Source organism: Saimiri boliviensis, chromosome 1 (assembly GCF_048565385.1).
Source record: "Saimiri boliviensis isolate mSaiBol1 chromosome 1, mSaiBol1.pri, whole genome shotgun sequence".
Lineage (NCBI taxonomy): Eukaryota > Metazoa > Chordata > Mammalia > Primates > Cebidae > Saimiri > Saimiri boliviensis.
In genome coordinates this window covers 25815263-25836277 of record NC_133449.1, presented here as the reverse complement: position 1 = coordinate 25836277, position 21015 = coordinate 25815263, and the positions used below count along the sequence as shown (strand labels likewise).

Sequence of the window (21015 nt, the reverse complement as noted above, 5' to 3'; positions counted from 1 at the left end):
GACGGGGTTTCACCATGTTGACCAGGTTGGTCTCGATCTCTCGACCTCGTGATCCACCCGCCTCGGCCTCCCAAAGTGCTGGGATTACAGGCTTGAGCCACCGCGCCCGGCTGATTTATCTTTTTCCGTTAGAGACAGGGTCTTGCTCTGTTGCCAAGGCTGGAATGCAGCGGCATGATCAGAGCTTACTGCAGCCTCCAGTTTTTACACTCAGGACATCTTCCCACCCCAGCCTTCTGAGTAGCTGGAACTACAGGCATTTGCCAGCATGCCTGGCTAATTTCTCTGGTGATTTTCAAGTGAAGAGATGGACCTCAGATTCAAAACAAGATTCTTTGTTTATTCAGCCCCCACCTTCCCCAGCTACCCACACCAAGGCCCAAGTTCTCCTCACTCAAAGGCTACCACCTCACCCAGTGCTCCAAGCCGCCTGGACACTATCAGGCATAGTTTGGGCTGCCAGTCAAGCCTGGGGTCTGATGTATCAGCCAAGACTGCTGAAGCCCCGAGTCCCAGCCCTCCTCCCTCCCTCATCCCCATTGCAGGAGTCTCAGGACTGGCTCCTGGGCTGGTTTCTGCTCATCTGCTTCTCGGCTGGATCTCCGCTGTGGACCTAGAAATCTGCTTCACTATCTTGGCTGGGCCCTGGGCTCCACGAAGAGAATCCTGGACGATGACTAAACGGCCACTTGCACTCCACCCGTCTGTCCAATGCCCCTGTGTTTCTCTGCCAGCCCCGCCGGGCCCCAGCACAGACGTGCTCTGAGTGACAACTGAATTTGCCTTATCAGTCACTGGCCAAGTCTTGCCCACTTGCTGAAACCCACACTCTCAGCCAAGCCTGGCTGACAGACCAGTCTTGTGCTGCGAAGAGGGGGCTGGCTCTGGCATGAAATCTGTGGGGGGGCCTCAGTCCAGGTGCAGCATCTCTGCTCCCTCTTTCTCCCCAGTCTCAATCCATACTATCTGCTCCACTCCTGTGCTCAGAAATATGTCACGCATGAGATTCCTTTCTTGGCTTAGAAATAGGTATTTTTCCTTTTTTTTTTATTTCCACATATGCCTGAGGATACCAGTAGCCATCTCCTCCTTCTTCTCAGAGATCTCTAGCTTTTTCTTTTGTTTTCTTTCTTTTTTTTGAGATGGAATCTTGCTCTTGTTGCCCAGGCTGGAGTTCTATGGTGCCATCTCGGCTCACGGCAACCTCCGCCTCCCAGGTTCAAGCAATTCTCCTGCCTCAGCCTCCTGAGTAACTAGAATTATAGGCATGTGCCACCATGCCCAGATAATTTTGTATTTTTAGTAGAGTCAGGGTTTATCCATGTTGGTCAGGCTGGTCTCAAACTCCTGAGGTGATCCGCCTACCTCGACCTCCCAAAGTGCTAGTATTACAGGTGTAAGCCACCTCGCCTGGGTTTTTTTTGTTTGTTTGTTTGTTTGTTTGTTTAAAGACACAGGGTGTTACTCTGTTGTTCAGGCTAGAGTTCGGTGGTTCACTGCAGCCTGAACGTTCTGGACTCAAGAGATCCTCCCACCTAAGCCTCTCAAGTAGCTGGAACAACAGGCATGTGAGCTACCATACCCGGCTAATTTTTTCAGAGATCGCTATCCTTAATCATCACCCATGAGGGCAGGGAGGGATAGGGATGCCTGAAATCCCTCAGCTCAATGCAGGCTAGAATATACCAAGCAGAGGACATGAGAATGTGGAGTTCCTAGTCCTTAAGAGAAGTTCCCAGCCAGGCGCACCTGTAATCGCAGCACTTTGGGAGGCCGAGGTGGGCAGATCACCTGAGGTCAGGAATTTGAAACCAGCCTGGCCAACATGATGAAACCCTGTCTCTACTAAAAATACAAACATTAACCAGGTGTGGTGGTGTGCACCTATAGTCCTAGCTACTCAGGAGGCTGAGGCCGGAGAATGGCTTGAACTCAGAAGGCCAAGGTTGCAGTGAGCAGAGATTGCGCCCCTGCACTCTGGTCTGGGTGACAGAGTGAGACTCTGTCTAAAAAGAAAAAAGAGAGAGAGAAGCTCTGTGAAGCTCTCGGCCATTCCAGTCAATGCTTCTTTTGTAATATTTCAGAGCAAAAAACTACAGGTGGGTGGGCCTGGGGACAGGACCCGGTTTGTCTGCTGATTCTAAATAAGTCCAGTGTAACTAAAAGGCCAGTAGAGGCTGTGGGGGTGGAAAAGACAGCGCTGGGAACTCCAGGGGACGACAGTCTCACTCTTGAGAGATGGCTACGAACGGCAGGGTAACCAAGAGGACTCTGGGAATCATCACCCCCAACCCCCATGCTTTATAGATAGGAAACTAAGGCCTAGAGGTGGAGTCCTCAAAGCCTGGAGTCTCCTAATTAGGGAAGCTTTGTCTAGCTCCTCTTTTTTTATTTGAGAGAGAGAGTTTCATTTAGTCACCCAGGCTGGAGTGCTGTGGTGCAATCTCAGCTCACTGCAACCTCTGCCTCCCGGGTTCAAGTGATTCTCCTGCCTCACCCTCCTGAGTAGCTGGAACTATAAGTGTCCCACCACCACGCCCAGGTAGTTTTTGCATTTTTAGTAGAGGCGTGGTTTCACCATGTTGGCCAGGCTGGTATTGAATTCCTCACCTCGAGTGACCCGCCCGCCTCGGCCCCCCAAAGTGCTGGGATTACCGGTGTGAGCCACCATGCCCCGCCTGTCTAGCTGCTCTTATATTGACTATGTACTTTCTAAATAATTTCCCAATTTGATTAGGGCCCGGATTCCAGGTATCAGTGGCAAGTCAGCTGGTATGACAACAGCCAGGGTCACTACAGGGAAAATGCCAGCTTGTAGACACAGCTGGGGATACTCAGAGGCTCACCTTTAACTATTCTAAGAGCAAATGGAGTGCAAAACCAGAGGGGAGGAAGAGGGCCCAGTACTCATAAAGCACTGATGTGGAAAGCGAGAATGGAGACAGCCAGGCCCAGCCAGCCACTCTTCTGGGAATAGAGCATCAAGTAAGATTGTACAAGGACAGAGAAGCCAAACAGGCTCTGCCCTGCCACTGCCACCTATCTGTGACATTCTGGAGGAGACACAAGTCTCAGATGCAACTGGCCATGCGCCTCGACTGGGTTAACTCCCTTTTACCTTAATTATCCTATTTAATGCTCACAAGACTCTTATGCGATTACGATTATGATCCCCATTTGACAAGAAAGAAAACTAAAGCTCACACAGGCAAAGTGATTTGCTCAAGATTTGGAACCAGGAAATGGCAGAGTGATATTTGATCACCTCCATTCTAACTCCAAGTCCAGTGTCCTTTCCTCAGTTCCACAGCTTTCTTCCAAGTTCAGACAGGAAAGCACCTTGAAGAGAAGCAGCATTTGGTATTTGTACCTTTGCCAACTCAGGAACCATCAGGAAAGCTCCAGACCTCCTTGCTTTCTCTTTTGGCTGAAACAGGCAAGGCTCTGCTGCTGCTGCTTCTGCCTGTGTGAGACTCTCACGGGGGTCTCTGAGATAAGTGGGTTAGAGCTCTTAACTGTGTGCTGGTAGGGAGGTTGACGGGATCCCTAGAATCCCAGAGGGAGGCTACAAAACCTGGAATAATGTTTGTGGGAAGGGCCACTGCACAAGTTCCCTGGTGGAATGGCATAAAGAGTGGCTGGGCGTGGCAGCCAAGGTGCCCCAGTCCTGCTATACCCTCTGCCACTCTCTGCGACAAAACCTAGCTGTTCAGCCCTCTGGACTTCCACTTTCTCATCTGTAAATGGGGAGAATACAGTACCTGCTTGCAGGCCTTGGGTAAGAACAGCAAGTTGGGCTGGGTGCAGTGGCACACACCTGTAATCCCAGCACTTTGGGAGGCTGAAGTGAGCAGATCACTTGAGCTCAGGAGTTCAAGACCAGCCTGGGCAACACAGTGAGACCCCATCTCTAAAAAATTTTTTTTTAAAAATTAGTCAGGTGTGATGTTGTACGCCTGTAGTCTCATCTCTATGATCCCACCTAGTTGGTAAGCTGAGGTTAGAGGATCCCTTGAGCCCGGGAGGTTGAGTCTACTGAGTCAAGATTGCACCACCACGCTCCTGCATGGGTGACAGACTGAGACCCTGTCTCAAAAAACAAAACAAAACAAAAAACAGAAACAAAACAACCAGGGAGTTGGATAATAGACGTGAAAGTGCTTGTTAAGTGACAAAGTACAAGCCGTGAGTCGTTACTCACTGTTTTGGTATCTCATTGGTATTTTAACCACCACTTGCCACAAAGAGCAAAAGCAAAACAATCTCAGCAGACCCCACTTCCATCTCTTAGAAACAGCCACTCCTGGCTGGGCGCAGCGGCTCAAGCCTGTAATCCCAGCACTTTGGGAGGCCGAGGCGGGTGGATCATGAGGTCAAGAGATCGAGACCATCCTGGTCAACATGGTGAAGCCCCGTCTCTACTAAAAATACAAAAAAGTAGCTGGGCATGGTGGCACGTGCCTGTAATCCCAGCTACTCAGGAGGCTGAGGCAGGAGAATTGCCTGAACCCAGGAGGCGGAGGTTGCGGTGAGCCGAGATCACGCCATTGCACTCCAGCCTGGGTAACAAGAGCGAAACTCCAACTCAAAAAAAAAAAAAAAAAAAGAAAAGAAAAGAAAAAAAAAAGAAACAGCCACTCCTACCTTCACGGACCTATTTCTCCTTTCCAGCTTCCTGACTGTGCATCTTGAGGGGTCAGCGGTAAGGGAAGAAGAAATGAAAGTGACAACAGGGAGGGGATGAAGAGTACTATTTTCAGATGAATAACGCTATTTTCAATCATTTCCTGCCCTGGGGAACAAAAATCAGGAGACTGAGTCTGAGTCTTCTCCTTGGGTGGCTCAACACAACAAAAATGACGTATGGTTCAAATGCTAGGAATTCCCTTATCAAGAAGAACAATTTAGGATCAGGAAAATAATGGCCAAGTGACTCATCCCAGCCTCGTACTGGGCAAGGCCAGAATGCGCAGAAGTGCTTCCGCTCACCTTGAAGAAAAGCAGGAAGAAAACTAATCAGCCCTTCTACTCTAGTGAGAAAATCACAAGCCCTCAGATCAATGCTTATCTTCACCTTTCTCCCCTACTTTCCTTGCTTATTTGTGGCTTTCCAGAGGGTTTCTCTCCAGCAAATCCAGAAAACAGAATGCTCCAGTGTCAGAACTGGATGAAGCTAAGGACGTATAGAGTGTAGTCTGAGCAGTTTACGGATGAGGTGCAGGGCCCAGAGGGTTTAGGTGTGTGGTCCTGGGTTACACAGCCTCTAGGCTCCCAGTCAAGGCTGGGTCATTCCTCTCTATCCTTTACTGTCCTTCATTCAGGCTGATTTCTAACCCTGGCCTGCTTCCAAGGTGAATCAGCAAATGGTACAGAAAGCAAGGAATCACTTTTTTTTTTTTTTTGAGATGGGAGTCTTGCTCTGTCATCCAGGCTGGAGTGCCGTGGCGTGATCTCGGCTCACTGCAACCTCCACCTTCCAAGTTCAAGCGATTCTCCTGCCCAGCCTCCCAAGTAGCTGGGATTACAGGCATGTGCTACCACGCCCAGCTAATTTTTGCATTTTCTATAGAGACAGGGTTTCACCACATTGGTCAGGCTTGTCTCAAACTCCTGACCTCAGGTAATCCACCCGCCTCGGCCTCCCAAAGTGCTTGGATTACAGGCATGAGCCACCACATCCAGTCAGAAATCATCTATTGGTCATTCCTTACAGCTCCTGGGAGGGAAAGTGGCTTGTCTAAGGTCACAGGATTACCAATGAATGACTGAGTATAACTGAGCATTATTATCAACCCTGGATTTCCCTCAATTATTAATTACCATTAAGCAAATATTCCAACTAGGCATTAAAATATATCTTTTATATCCCCCCAACCCTGCTTTTTTTAAACCACAGAACCCTGACAACAGGCTTTTTCCTTTAAACAATTCAGATTAGTTTTTGTTTCATTTTTATAAGTGGGTGACAGGTACACCAAAATCTCAGAAATACCACTAAAGAACTTATCCATGTAACTAAAAACTACCTGTTCCCCCAAAAACTATTGAAAAAATAAAAAATAAAAATACAGTGCCAGATGATTTTTAAAGTATTATATGCTTATTGTGAAAAATAAAAAGGAATAAAGTGAAAAATAAAAATTCCCCTTCATATTAAAATCCCTAGCAATAACCATTATTAGCAAGTTCTTGTGACTTCATCCAGAAATTTAAAGATTTTAAAGACAACGTTAACTATATCTACTGATTTATGTCCTTGGCCATGGTTACTCAAAAAGATTTGCTGGGGTTTTTTTTTTTTTGAGGCAGAGTCTCACTCTATCCTCCAGCCTAAAGTACAGTAGCGTGATCTTGGCTCACTGCAACCTCTGCCTCCCAGATTCAAGTGATTCTCCTGCCTCAGCCTCTGGAGTAGCTGGGACTACAGGCATGTGCCACCATGCCCAGCTAATTTTTGTATTTTTGGTAGAGAAGGGGTTTCATCATGTTGGCCAAGATAGTCGAACTCTTGCCTCAAGTGATCTGCCCACTTAGGCCTCCCAAAGTTCTGGGATTACAGACATGAGCCACTGCGCCCGGCCAAAGATTTGTTGATTATACAAATGAATGGTGCTGGGCTGAGGTTAGAGGCTAGGGGTTTGCATCATACAGAAGGACAAAGATGAGTTAAACATCTCAGGAGACAAGAGTTCCCACTGGGGCCTATTAGCCAGGGATCTGGCATAAATCCTTCCTGTCTGAGCTGGCATTACAGTGTGGAGGTGAAGATGATGGATTATGGAGTCAGGCAGATACAGGCTCATAACTCTGGCCCTAGTACTTCCTAGGTGTGTGACCTTAGGTTGTTCATTCCTTAATTTGCCTCAATGTCCTCACTGGTCAGATGGAGATTCATGCTTCCGTGAGGATGAAGCAAAATGACACACATAAAGAACACATCGCCGGGCGCGGTGGCTCAAGCCTGTAATCCCAGCACTTTGGGAGGCCGGGGTGGGTGGATCACGAGGTCGAGAGATCGAGACCATCCTGGTCAACAAGGTGAAACCCCGTCTCTACTAAAAATACAAAAAATTAGCTGGGCATGGTGGCGTGTGCCTGTAATCCCAGCTACTCAGGAGGCTGAGGCAGGAGAATTGCTTGAACCCAGGAGGCGGAGGTTGCGGTGAGCTGAGATCGCGCCATTGCACTCCAGCCTGGGTAACAAGAGCGAAACTCCGTCTCCAAAAAAAAAACACATCATGCCAGGTTCACGCCTGTAATACCAGAACTTTGGGAGGCCAAGGTGGGCGGATCACCTGAGATCAGGAGTTCCACACCAGCCTGGTAAACATGGCAAAACCCTGTCTCTACTGAAAATACAAAAACTAGCCAGGTGTGGTGGTGGGCACCTGTAATTCCAGCTACTCGGGAGGCTGAGGCAGAAGAATCGCTTCAACCTGGGAGGCAGAGGTTGCGATGGGCTGAGATCATGCCATTGTACTCCAGCCTGGACAATGAGAGTGAAAAGTGTCTCAAAAAAAAAGGACACATAAGGGTGCCTGGCATTAAGCATGCACGGAAGAAATGGTAGCTATCATTATTATGATCACTGTTGTTATTTTTCTGCTGGCCCACCTGATGAAAGAAGAAAGCTTGCAGGTCCATTAGCTAGTGTTATAGAAATAGCTCAGCCCAGGGCCTGGGACTCTTCTGTTGAGTATATCTGGGAGGAAAGACACCTAGAACGTAATTTTTTAGTATGAGCTGGAGTTAATGCCTAGGAATTTCTCAGGATATTAAAAATTCTGGATATACCAAACTGCAAGTGTGGGTGCCCTATAAGCTCTGAGCATGAGGGTGTGTCTTGCACAGCCTCTATAGCTACAGAGCTGGATCTGTGGAAAGAGGGACCATTTTGTTTTGTTTTCTTTTTTTGTGAGTTGGCATCTTGCTCTGTTATCCAGGCTGGAGTTCAGTGGCAAGATAAAGGCTCACTGAAACCTCGAACTCCTGGGCTCAAGCCATCCTTCCATGTCAGCCTCCTGAATAGCTAGGACTACTGTACAGGTGTGCACTACCATGCCTAGCTAACTTTTTCTCTCTTTTTTTTTTTTTTTTTTACTTTTGTGTAGAGATGGAGTCTGGCTATGTTGTCCAGTCTGGTCTCAAACTCCTGATCTCAAGTGATCCTCCCACCTCAGCCTCCCAAAGTACTGGGATTTCGGGCATGAGCCACTGCACCTGGGGGACCATTTCCTTATTCATTAGACCATGCCACCTGGTTCAGCAGCTCCAGAAAAAGTGCCCCAAACTGGCCAGGAGCAGTGGTCTGGCAGAGAAAAGTGCCCCTCTCTATCTGAACTCCAGGCCTTTCTTCCTAGTCTTCAGAGCACAATGAGAATATTATCAAAGTCCCCCAAGGCATTTGAGTTGTGAAAGAAAAAAAAAAAAAGAATATTATCAAAGCCACTTCATCCAGTCTCACGCTCTTCGGAGGCTGGAAATGACTAAGCACAGTATAATAATACCCTCCTCCAGCCAACGCATAGCATGGGAAACCTAACACTGGACCAAAACCTGCTGAGCCTCAATATACTTGAAGCCTAGAATCTCAGATGGAAATGCATTAGTGTCAGATACTTCCCACTAGTCAAATCCTGATGTTACAAAATGTCCCCAGGATGCAACAATTCTGTTAACTGACCATACCCACCAGGGATGAGAAGGAACACAAGACACTGTTCTCACACAGAGGTCACGGACTGTGACCTAGATTCAAACCCAGCCTGGAGTACGGGTAGCTTGTTATCTCAAGGCTTCTTTCAAGGGTCTGGTCACACAGGACTCAGCTGATCACACAGCCCCACAAATCTCAGAGTATCTGGCATGGGGCTGGTGTCCTTGGGTTCACGTGGATGGAACCTGATCAGCTTTGTGGAAGTCTCTGGAGACTGGAGGTAGCCCTATGTGGAAGCTACCATTAAGATCAGGACAGTGGAATGATACACAGTATTTAACTCTCTCCACTATAGCACTTCCTCTCAAGGTTTCTTCTCCCCAAAAACCCTGTCGTCCACACCTTTACCCACTCTCCCTCCCTGTCTGTTTCCCCTGTTTATTGTCCCCCTCTATTTCTCTCTTGCTTTTTTCCTATTCTCTCTCTCTTTTGTTCTTCTCATGGTCTTTGACTCTTCTCTGACTGGTTATGACAGAGAGCTGAAAAATATCCTTTCTTATATTATCGGTTGAATTCATACTATATTAAAATTTAAACATTCTGGTCATAATTTTCAGAAAACTAAACTGCATATTTTCTATTTTGCTGTTTAAAAATATATACCATTTTAAACAATTAAGAATCTTTAAGAGAAGGGGATTGTGAAGATCATCTAGTTCAATGGCTTTTCTGATACATCAAGCTCTTAGCGTACCCCTGACATTCTGTCTCTCCTTGAACGCTTCTAGGGATGGGCGCCCATGACTTACTGAGGCATGATTGATGTGGAAAAAGCTGTACATATTTAATGTGTACCACTCAATGAGTCTGGGACAAGTATACAACCATGAAACCAACACCACCCTCAGGGCCACCTATTTCTTCTTGAAACAGCCCAATTTTAACTGTTAAAAAGATCTTTAAATTAAGGTTAACCTGCTTCCATAATTCCTACTCCTTGGTTACCAGGAACAATCCAGGACACAAAAACAGCGCAATCAGCAGAAGAACAGGGAGGCCTGTGTTGTTTTCAAAGGCAGGGGTAGAACAGCTGGCTGTAGGGTTTTCCTATTGGAGTAACTTGCTTGGGCAGGCAAGACAGAAGAGACACACTGCAGTCAGATTCTGAAGGGCCTTGAATGCCAAGCTAAACTGTGATGTGTTTAACATACCAGGAAGGTGGTCAACTGAAAACATCCCTTAGGTGGTTGGACATAATGATAATAATTATTTACTGAACACTTGTGTGCCAGAAACTGTGCAAAGTGTTTTACGTTCATTATCTTGTTTAATTCTTTGTTTTCTAGAGACAAGGTCTTGCTATGTTGCCCAGGCTAGTCTTGAATTCCTAGGCTCAAGTGATCCTCCCACCTCAGTCTCCCAAAGTTCTGAGATTACAGGCATGAGCCACTGCGGCTGGCCCTTGTTTAATTCTTTCAATAGCACCATAACAAAGATACTGTTACTATCCAATTTTATAACTAAGGAAACTGGTACTCAGAGGTCTCAGAACTGGTAATCCAGACCCAGCTGACTCTGATGCCTATGCCCTGAACACAGCGCTTCATATGATAAGGCGAGCAGAGAGACCAGGAGAGAAGATCTCAGTCTGGGAGTCACTTACAAACAGAGGGAGACAGTGTCAAAAACAGAGGATCTAGGCGGTGGCTCCCGTTTGTAATCCCAGCACTTTGGGAAGCCGAGGTGGGTGGATCACCTGAGGTTAAGAGTTCAAGACCAGCCTGACCAACACAGAGAAACCGTCTCTACTAAAAATATAAAATTAGCCAGGCGTGATGGTGCATGCCTGCAATCCCAGCTACTCAGGAGGCTGAGGCAGAAGGATCACTTGAACCTGGGAGGTGGAGGTTGCAGTGAGCTGAGATTGCACCATTGCACTCCAGCCTGGGCAACAAGAGTGAAATTCCATCTCAAAAACAAAAAAAGCAAAAAACAAAAAACAGAGGGGCATGGGTCTCATTTGAGTCTTCTTCTAAAGATCACACCCAATCTCTATTTCCAGTCTTGGGCTTGCTTCTAAACTCTACTGGCCCAACTCCAGCTGCCTACTGAACTCTGTCACCTCAAATGTGATACATCTACAACAGCTCCTATCAGTTTTCTTTTCTTTCCTTTGTAAGACAGGGTTTTGCTCTGTCACCCAGGCTGGAGTGCAGTGGTGCAATCATGGCTCATTACAGCCTCAATCTTTTGGGCTCAACTGATCCTCCCAACTCAGCCTCCCGAGTAGCTGGGACTAATGGTGCACACCACCAGGCCTGGCTAATTTTTTTATTTTTGTCAAGATGGGGTTTCTCCATGCTGGTCTGGAACTCCTGGGCTCAAGGAATCCACCCACCTTGGTTTCCCAAAGTGCTGGGATTACAGGTGTGAGCCACCGCACCCAGCCTACTCCTATCATTCTTTTAGCACCTCCTCAGGAAACAGTTCCCAACCTGATATTCCTAATTTTTTTTTTTTTTTTTTTTTTTTTTTTTTTTTTTTTTGAGACGGAGTTCCGCTCTTGTTACCCAGGCTGGAGTGCAATGGCGCGATCTCGGCTCACCGCAACCTCCGCCTCCTGGGTTCAAGCAATTCTCCCGCCTCAGCCTCCTGAGTAGCTGGGATTACAGGCATGTGCCACCATGCCCAGCTAATTTTTTGTATTTTTAGTAGAGACGGGGTTTCACCATGTTGACCAGGATGGTCTCGATCTCTCGACCTCGTGATCCACTCGCCTCGGCCTCCCAAAGTGCTGGGATTACAGGCTTGAGCCACCGCGCCCGGCTGTTCCTAATTTTTTTAAGCCTAAAAGAACATCAGACTTTGTGTCGAATCCAGCTGGGTTTACATAGTTTTACTATACCAAACATGTGCCCTTGGGCGAGTTATTTCACCTCAGTGGGGCTCTGTTTTCTCATCTGTAAAATGAGAACAGTATCAACATCTCTGTGAGAGAGTGGTCTTGTGGATTAAATGAGATAATCTGTATATAGCATAGTACTTGGCACAAAGCAAGTGCTCAGTAAATGTCATTATTACTGCTGCTACTATTGTCGCTCTGGCTTGAAATGCTCTCTCTTGCATTTATGGCTAATCTCCCTGCTGAGGGGTGGGAGAAAGTGGGACCCACAAAAAGGACAATAAAATGTCAGTGCAGTTCACGTTCCTCCTCGTGACCACATCCCGCAGGCTTCCAGGCCTGCTTCTGCAGGCTGTCGTTTCTCCAATCACCGCAGAGAGTGGGCTCCAGCCGACAGCCCAGCTCTTCTCCCTTCAGACTACTTACTGGGGATCACATCAAAAGCTGTTGTTTCTACCTGTCTTCAATTTGTGCCTGCATTATGTATCGTCTGTACACAAACACCCTCTTTTCCCTTTAAGTAGCTAGAATCAAAGTTTTAGGAATCATCTAGTCCAACTCCTGGAAAAAAATTAATTTCAAAATTAAAGCAGTCATTTCACAATTGTCTTGTGTGATTACATTTGAGTAAACTGGGCCTTCTCCCAACCAATCGACATGTGTTCACCAGTCCTCAATGCAGTATGTGCACTGTGCAGTACCAAACATCTGAGGTTTTCCCTGTGCATTGTGGGTCTGTGATGTTACTTATTCCTCCTACCTCATAGGCCTAGTATGTGATCAAGCCCCCACCAGCATTCCCGCCCACATCCTGCCTCCTCCAGATACTACCTAAGTATCAATTGCTAATGATTACTGATAAACAGGGCGCTGATCACAATCACCAACTCTCACACATTTGCACACTCGAACATCCCCTGAGGCCCATGGTAAAGATGAAAGGAGGGATGAAAGGAGATTCCAAGGAGACAGGCATGGTGTTTGTACCCAGTGAGGGGAGAACAAAGAGAACAGGGAGCCTGGGAGGTGGCAGGCAGGGAGAGCTGGCGAGACAGACTATGAGATGAGTCAGACAGAGTGAATGAGGGCACTGGGTCGCATCAACTACCGCTTAGCTGCCCCCAGAGGGTGGTATGAACTGGAAGAAGGGACTGGGAGCTGGTGGGGGAAGAAGCGGAGTTGATGCCCTAACTCAGAAAGTGGGGACGGGAGTGAGTTGCAGACGGGGAACCTGCCTTCTGAAATCTCTAGACCTCTCCTGCCTGGCTCTGCTTCCAGCAGCTGCAGGGTTATGGCAAAGGCAGCTGGGAAGGCAGAGTAAAGAAGAAGTTGAGCTAACAACAAAGATGTCAGTCCTGGTGATCACTGGACCCCAGACTTGGCGGAGAGAAGGCACCCTGTGGCTGCTATTGCCCTCCACGTATTTGGTGCTTTCAACTTCTTTTAAATGCCCTCGTGCTAATGATCTCATTTAATCCTCGGCACAATCATGGGAAATAGGCAGGGCTGGGATTGGTATCTAACATGCTCCTCCCCTCTTTACCCTGTGGATCCCTCAAGAGCCCTCAAATTGTTTTCACCAGCCTAGAAACATCCAACACAGAACCAGGCGGCGCACTGGGGCTCTGGGGAACTTGGATCCTCTATCTAGGGTCCATTCTGGGCTTGCTGGCTGCTGACTGTCCTAGGCTGGCTGTGATGAGAAGTCACAAGATACGGAATTCCTGTCCTGGAATTTCCCAGGCACTCCTCCCTCTTCGGTTCCATCTGAACACCTGGTATATAATGACTGTTTCTCCCACTCCCCAGGGGCAAGGTCGGGCCTTTCCTCCTCATTAGGTGAACGGAAGCCCCAGGCTTGGAGAGGCAAAGGCTCTTGTCCTTACTCACGCAGTGAGCAAACATGGAGGAATCTGAGATGCCTTGGGAAGACCACAGGTCCGGGGGCGTCAGAAGACCTGGGTTCCAGTACTGGCTCTGCTGCCTATCACCCAGGGTCACGAGCTGATAAGACACTCATTCCACCTCCCCAGCCTTAATTTTCCTAACTGTCAAACAGAAATAATAGTACCCACCTCTCTGGGTTGTTGAGAGGATTGAATGAGATTAGGATACGAAAGCGTTCGCCGAGGGGAACTGGTCAGTTTCCAACAATGGAAAACTTTGCCCCATCCCTCAGGGAGCAAGTGTGCTATTGCATTTTCCTCCCTTCTTAGCCTTTGGTGCCTCCCGGCTTTCAGGGAGGCAGGGGGTCTTCTTCGCAAAATCAGTGGCAGATTGACCAGGTAAGACAACATTGGATTCCCTCCCTCCTAGGGAGGGTTCAACCTAACAGCCCTGCCTTTAATATCTTGCTTCTCTCAGGATGTCCCTAACGGTCCCAGGCCCATGATTCTTTCCATGAGGAAACAGCTCAGCATGACTCTTGCTGGGCTCAAAGAAGTGAATTAAATATTAAACATGTAAGGCCAGAGCCCCTGGTGCAGCAGCACATTCCCCAAACAGACAATGGCATGCAGCTCATCTGCCATTCTCACAGTGGCTGTAGGCTGGGCCCCCCTGCTCCCCAGCCCAGACTCCTGAGAAGGAATAAGAAATGGCAATGTTTTTCTTTTCCCAGCAAGCTTATGGCTTCCTGTGTCCTTCCTTCAACCCCTAGTATTGAAGGCTCCAGGGGCCTGGAAATGCCTGTAACATTGAGTTGTGGCATCCCCAGCACTGAAATTTAATAGGTCTATGACTGGACAGGCAGGAGCCTCTGTAGTTAGCTCCATTAGGGCCTGGAAAGTCCCAGAGAGGGAGGAAACAGCTCAGGAAGGATGATGAGGTCCTGACATCTCTTGGGCTCATGGGGAATTGGATATTAACTGTGATGAGGCCTCAGGGTGGGGGTTGGTTGGTTTGCTGCTCAGATTAATATAGGCCATATAATTGTCAGATAGGTAGAGCCTCAGAGATCACCCAGGCCAACCCTCTATTTTACAGAAAGAAAAACTGAGGCCTGAGAAAAGGGAGAAGCAACTGACACCAGGTCACTCAATGAGCTATAGAATAGCTAGGCCAGATTCTTGGTCTCTGATAGAGCTTGGTGCTTTTTCCACCCTGTCTCCTGCATAACCCCCAAGTCTCCTTCCTAATGATAGCAAGCAATGGCCCCTGCATTGTAAGGGCCAGGGACCAGTTCCCAGGGAGCAGAATCTGTTCCTGGTTCCACTTCGCCCAGCTAAGAACGGAAAGATGAGGTCCATGGGTTCCAGCTCAGCTCTGCCACTTCATAGGATGGTACCTTGGTTATGTCACTTCTCTAAGACTTAATTCCTTTCCTCTGAAATGGGGATTTCAGAACTGTGACCCTGGATGGCCAAAGGATCAAATGAGATCATGTATGGATCATGTATGGGGGGCATTTTGTAAACTGAAGCACTAACCAAATGATATTATTAAAACAATGTGAGGTTGGAAGACGCTGCAGAGGGAGGAAGGCTCAGGGGAGGAGGCTGGGAAGGAATGAGGAGCCACATTCACAGGAGGCTGCCTGGGCACCCCACAGACCTGACTGATCCTGAAGCCACCAGCAGGAACCGACCGCAGCAGATCAGACCATCCCAAGCTCACTGGCTTGAGAGACCGCCTGTCTGCTCTGCTTCACGTGTGTGTGCGCACGCGCACGTGTGTGTGTGCCTGTGCATGTACCTGGCAGACCAGTATCGCAGACATTTGCCTGGCTGCTACCGGGGCACATTTGGCAGGAGAGCAGTGTGTGGTGCTGAGGGAGGACCGCCACTTCAGGCCAGGTCACAGACTCTCAAAGAGCAGCCTCCCTACCGAGATCCCCTGCGGGGACCTCTCAAGTGCCCGGCTCCTCTGGGGCCCTTACCTTGTACTTGGCCGCAAGCAGCTCTGTGGCCTGCTGCTCCCGCTGCAGGTCTTCCAGCATCTTCTCCTTCTCCTCCAGCAGCTTCTGCTTCTCCTCGCTCACCAGGCTGCGGTCATCCTGGATGGCTGCCTTCTCCTCCTCCAGCCGTTCCTTCTGCTCCTGCAGGTAATTCTCCATGTTCTTCTCCAAGGCTGACTCCAGGATGGGCTGGGGTGGGCGGTGGTTGTTGTTGTTGTCATCCTCCTCTTCTGCCACCCAGGCCTCAATCACAGGGCCCTCGGGGTACCCCGGCGGGGCGGACACGGCCTTCTTCCTGCGGCTGCTCTTCCTCCGGGGCCGCTTCCCCAGCATCCCCTTCTTCTCCAGCTGGGCCTTCAGGCGGGCGATCTCCTCTTGGAATTCCCGCAGCAGCGTGTCCTTGGGGTCCTCGTTCACCCGGGGCTTATTCTTGATGTTCTTGGCTCGGTTGGCAAAGCGCAGGGTTGAGAGGCTTTCATCATAGCTGTGAGAAGCTGGCCCCAGTGTGGCTACCATGATGGTCTTGGCATTCCCCCCCAGGGAGTCCTGGAGCAGCCGGGTCAGCTTGGAGTCCCGGTAGGGAATGTGGGTGCTCCTGTTGCCCGCCAGGGCAGCAATCACGTTGCCCAGGGCAGATAATGAGAGGTTGATTTTGGAGGCTTCTTTAGGCCTCTCTCCACCACCACCGCCACCACTGCCTCCACCGCTACCACTGCCACCTGAGGACGGTGTGGCTGCTCCTCCTGCTGTGTTGGGGCCCGCCTTGTTCTGCCTCTCACTGCCAGCCAGGTCCACTAGGTTGAGCTTGCCCACTCGGATGTGGTCCTGGCCGTCAGAGCCACGCTCGCTGCACTCCACGGTGATGATGAAGATGGCGTGGGAGCGGGAGCTGACCTCGTTCATGTGGGTGCTGCCCACAGCCCGGGTCTGGTTCCCCAGGTTCATTACGTGCTCAATCTCCTTGACATTCTTGGTGACAAAGGAGGAGAGGTCCTTGATGTAGACGCCCGTCTCAGGGTTCTCTTTCAGCTCTAGCCTCTTGCCCGGTTCCTTGGAGAGCAGGTCTCGAATCTCTTCCTGGTAGATCTCCAAGTAGGAGGCCCGGACCAGGTACTGCTGGTTCTGGGAGCGGGAGATGTGGGTGAAGATGTGCTCAAAGGCGTTCGGGATGACCCCGCGCAGCTCGGGCTCCACCCAGGTCCCCTGCATGGTATAGGTCTTGCCAGTGCCCGTCTGGCCATAGGCAAATACCGTGCCATTGAAACCCTGGAGCACGGAGTCTATCAGGGGCCTCACGGTTTCGTCATACAGGTCGGCCTGCTTGGAGCTGGCATCATACACGGCGTCAAAGGTGAAGGTCTTGGGCAGCTCCCCCGGGGCAGCACGGGGGTTCCGCAGGGTCACCTGGCCCAGTTTCACGTCCATGGTCAGGATCTGCTCGTGACCAGCAGCCTCCTCCTTCCTGCTGAGGGGGCGGCACCGGGCCACCACCTTGAGGGCCTCGCTGGCCTTGGTTTTACTGGCCATCTTGCCGCTCTGACCTTCCTGCCCCCGAGCCCCTCCGCAGCCTGGGCGGTCCTGCTCTCCTGCTCTCTAGGTCGGGATCAGCGGGGCCAGCCCAGCCCCCAGGCGCCGCTCTTCAATCCGCATGCAGCCTCCTAGGGTGGGGACGCTGGGAGGTGGCCCCGACGCTGCTGCAATCCGGGCCTCCACCGCTCTCGGGTCCTCGCTGCACCGGCTGGGAGGTGAATTAGGCAGAATCCCCCAGCCGCCGCGGGAGCAGCGCCTGCCGAGCGGCCGTGCCCGGAGCCCGCCCCATGCTGGAGCAGAGGGAGCGCTGCCGTAAACAGCTTCGGCAACAATGAGATAAAGGAAGAGGAAAATGGGATGGGGGTGGGCGGCGAGCTGTCTTCTCCTCCCTCTAGGGATCCATAGCGGCGGCTGCTGGTCCTGGGCGGCCGGGGGTCCCGGGCCTCCCGCGGGCAGAGGCTCACCTGGAGTCCTCCCCCCCAGCCGGGGGATCATTCATTGCAGCCAGTGCGGCTGCTGCTGCTGCCTCTGCCTCCGCCTTCCCCGCCGCCGCCACCGGAGAATGAGAGAGAAAAACAGAAGGGGATGGGGCGGAGCAGCGGCGGCGAGAGTGATGTTGCCGCCGCGCTGCGGCCCCAGCTAAGCCTCTCGGCTGGGGTGGGGCAGGGGGCGGGGCCACGGGGCGGGAGGCGCGAGCCGGGCGCGGCCCGGGTGCGGGGGACAGGGGCGCATCGCCGGCTCCGCACCCCCGCCGACCGCTCCGGGATGACAGGCTCCGGTGCCGACCCAGGTCCTGCGCCCACCAGTCGGGTGCAGCGCAGCCACCGCCCGCCGTCACCCCACCGAACCCGAGCATGCCGGGAGTTGTAGTCCCGCCTTTGTTAACCGGGTTCTTGCAGGTTGCTAATGCCTTCCCCGGCCCCCCAGTCCGGGAGGCACCTCCCTCATCGGCATGCCACCCCTCGAATGACAGCTGAGCTTGCACCACCCACGTCTGGTCCCTCCGAGCCGCCATCCTCGGACACCCCCCTGCTCCTGCCTTTCTGCCTGCAAATGGGTGCGCGTCACTCCTCCCAGTCAGGGTGTCGCCAAGGCCTCCTGGAGCCGAACTCCCACATATTTCTTGACTCTGTCCTTTCCTTCCCCTGCCCTGGTCTACTTCTGGCCTTCCTCTTCTCTCTGCTGGAGCCATCTTTCAGCTGATTCTCTCGCACCTCATGTACGCACATGCACCCGGGGGCCCCCTCGATGCTCCTCCACCGCCTTCCTTGTGTGAAAGCCTCTCCATCTTCTTCCTTCGCAGCCTCACCTCCACTACTCCTCTGTTCCAGGCATACCTTCCTTCAGTTATCCAGCGCCTGCTGAGCCCCAAGCCCCATTCTAGGCTCTGGGTCTTTCCTGTCCTCAAGGAGTGCACATTCCAGGAACCGTCCTTTGTTTCTTTAACTGGCTTTGCTGCGCAGCATCTTTGTGCTTTTGCCCTTCGGCATTTAGTGTCCTGCCACTTGGGCAGTTCAAGCACCTCCTCCTCCACGAAGCCTTCCCTGAGCAATTTTTTTTTTTTTTTTTTTTTTTTTTTGTCCTATAGTGAGAGACACAGAATTTGCCTAAGACAAAACCTGGATTCAAGTTCCTATTCCGATGGCCATCCAACGGAGCGGCTGTGAGCAGTCAATTCCCTTACTCAAAGTTTCCTCATTTTTTTTTTTTAATTGGAGATCAGGAAAAAAAAATAACTAATTGCTACTTCATGGAGTGGTTGGGAGGCTCAAATGAAACGATGAATCATGAAGTATTATACCATGAGAAGTCCTTAATACATGCACCTGCTCTGGCTGGGATTGCCTGACAGCTTCTGCTTCCTTCAGTATCCTGGAGAGACCAGGTCAGGGCTTGGTGTTCCTCTACGGGGTCTTCATCTTTTTTTCCTGTAGGATGCAAATCAAATGTAATTCCACAAGGCCAAGGACCAAGCCAGAGTCCTGTCCATGGTCTCCTCTGCAGAGGAGAGTTGAGTCCGTGGACTGAGCCCAAGTTGTCCTTACTCTCCATACGAGATCCAGATTGAGAGGTGCTGTTATCTGAAACCTGGAGGCCCTTCTTCACGGAGGCACCAGAATAGTTTTTCCACAAAACATTTCCAAGCATGTTATCCTCTAGAGGACCCAATTGTTTAGTTTTCCAACTCAACAAAATTTATCTCCTTAACTCTTCCCCATCCCAGGATTTGAGTGTGAGCTGGACTAGAGGCTTCAGATTTAGCTGAGAGTTTGCCTGCTTCTGAAGTTTCCTGGCTTCCCTCCACTCTCTCTCTCTCCTTGATTAAGCTCCACTGCTTATGATTAACTTGGCTTTTGGACCAATTATGGGGTGGGGTTTTGGCTCTGTAGACTAACCTCTCTTGGCTCTCACATGGTTTCTGGATGGAGCCTTTAGTTTTTCAACCATTTTCTGGTTGCATTCGGCTTTGGTTTTCGAATACCTTTCTCTGCTTAGGCTAACACATCTGACACTACAGTGCTGGATAAAAGGGGTTCTCACCCTGTTTTCCCCATTTGATGTCACCACCTGACAGGGCACTTACCCAGATCCTCCTGTGTGGGAGGGAGATTGGAATCCCATTGCCTACAAGATGTGTGATGTCAGGTAAATTATTTAATTTCTCTGAACAGCTATTTTCTCAATAGGATAAGTGAGATAAGCATGCTTACATTGGCCAGGTGTGGTGGCTCAAGCTGTAATCCCAGCCATTCAGGAGGCTGAGGTAGGAGGATCACTTAAGCCCAGGAGTTTGAGGCTGCAGTAAGTGATGATTGTACCACTGCACTCTAGCCTGGGTGACAGAGTGAGAGTCTGTCTCTGAAAAAAAAGAATGCTTACAGGTGGGTGCAGTGGCTCATGCTTATAATCTCAGCACTTTGAGACGCTGAGGAGGGCGGATCACCTGAGATCGGGAGTTTGAGACTAGTCTGACCAACATGGAGAAACCCATCTCTACTAAAAATGCAAAAAACATTAGCCACATGTGGTGGCAGGCACCTGTAATCCCAGCTACTCGGGAGGCTGAGGCAGGAGAAACACTTGAACCCGGGAGGCAGAGGTTGCGGTGAGCTGAGATTGCGCCATTGCACTCCAACCTGGGCAATAAGAGTGAAACTCTGTCTCCAAAAAAAAAAAAAAAAAAAAAAAAAAAAAAGAATGCTTACCTTACACACCAGGATTAAGTGAAATAATGTATACAAAAACTCCTAGGACATAGGAGGCACTCAAGAAATAGCAGTTTTCTTTCCTTTTGTCCTCCACATTTAAGGCTGTTCACTTCAGTGTCTCCATTTTCACTACTGTCTTTATTTTTCCTTCTTCTTACATACTCAAGTCTCCAGCCACTCTGATTAGCTTAAGGCCCCTAAACACACCCCACTTTTTTGTGTCTCCTTGTTTTGCTCATGCTGCTCCTCTGCCCGAAATGTCCTAACTTTGTTTTTATTTTAATTAATTTATTTGACAAGGGGTCTCACTCTGTCACTCAGGCTGGAGTGCAATGGTATGATTATGGCTTACTGCTACCTCTAACGCCTGAGCTCAAGCGATCCTCCTGCCTTAGCGTCCCCATAGCTGGGACTACAGGTGCATGCCACCACAACTGACTAATTAAAAACAATATGTATGTGTGTGTGTGTGTGTCTGTCTGTCTGTGTGTGTGTGTGTGTGTGTGTGTGTGTGTATGAGATGGAGTCTCGCATTGTCACCAGGGATGGAGAGGAATGGCTTGATCTTGGCTTACTGCAACTTCTGCCTCCCAGGTTCAAGCAATTTTCCTTGCCTCAACCTCCCAAAGTGCTGGGATTACAGGCATGAGCCACTGGGCCTGGCCAACTATAGATAGAGATAGATAGATAGATGGATAGATAAATAGATAGATAGATAGATAGATAGGTAGATAGATAGATAGATTTTTTTTTTTTTTTGTCTGAGATGAAGTCTCACTCTGTTGCCCAGGCTGGAGTGCAGTGGTGTGATCTCAGCTCACTG

At 49.9% G+C, this 21015-nt stretch overlaps 1 protein-coding gene across 1 annotated transcript in view; it reads right to left on the bottom strand.

Annotated features, from left to right (window-relative positions):
• Positions 1 to 17784, bottom strand: part of KIF3C (kinesin family member 3C) — a 48280-nt gene extending 30496 nt beyond the window's left edge. Inside the window, exon 1 of the mRNA XM_010345806.3 lies at positions 15436 to 17784. Within this exon, the coding sequence (XP_010344108.1) occupies positions 15436 to 16980 (1545 nt within the window). The 5' untranslated portion in view covers positions 16981 to 17784. The remainder of the gene's footprint in view (positions 1 to 15435) is intronic.
• Between the last annotated feature and the right edge of the window lie 3231 nt (positions 17785 to 21015).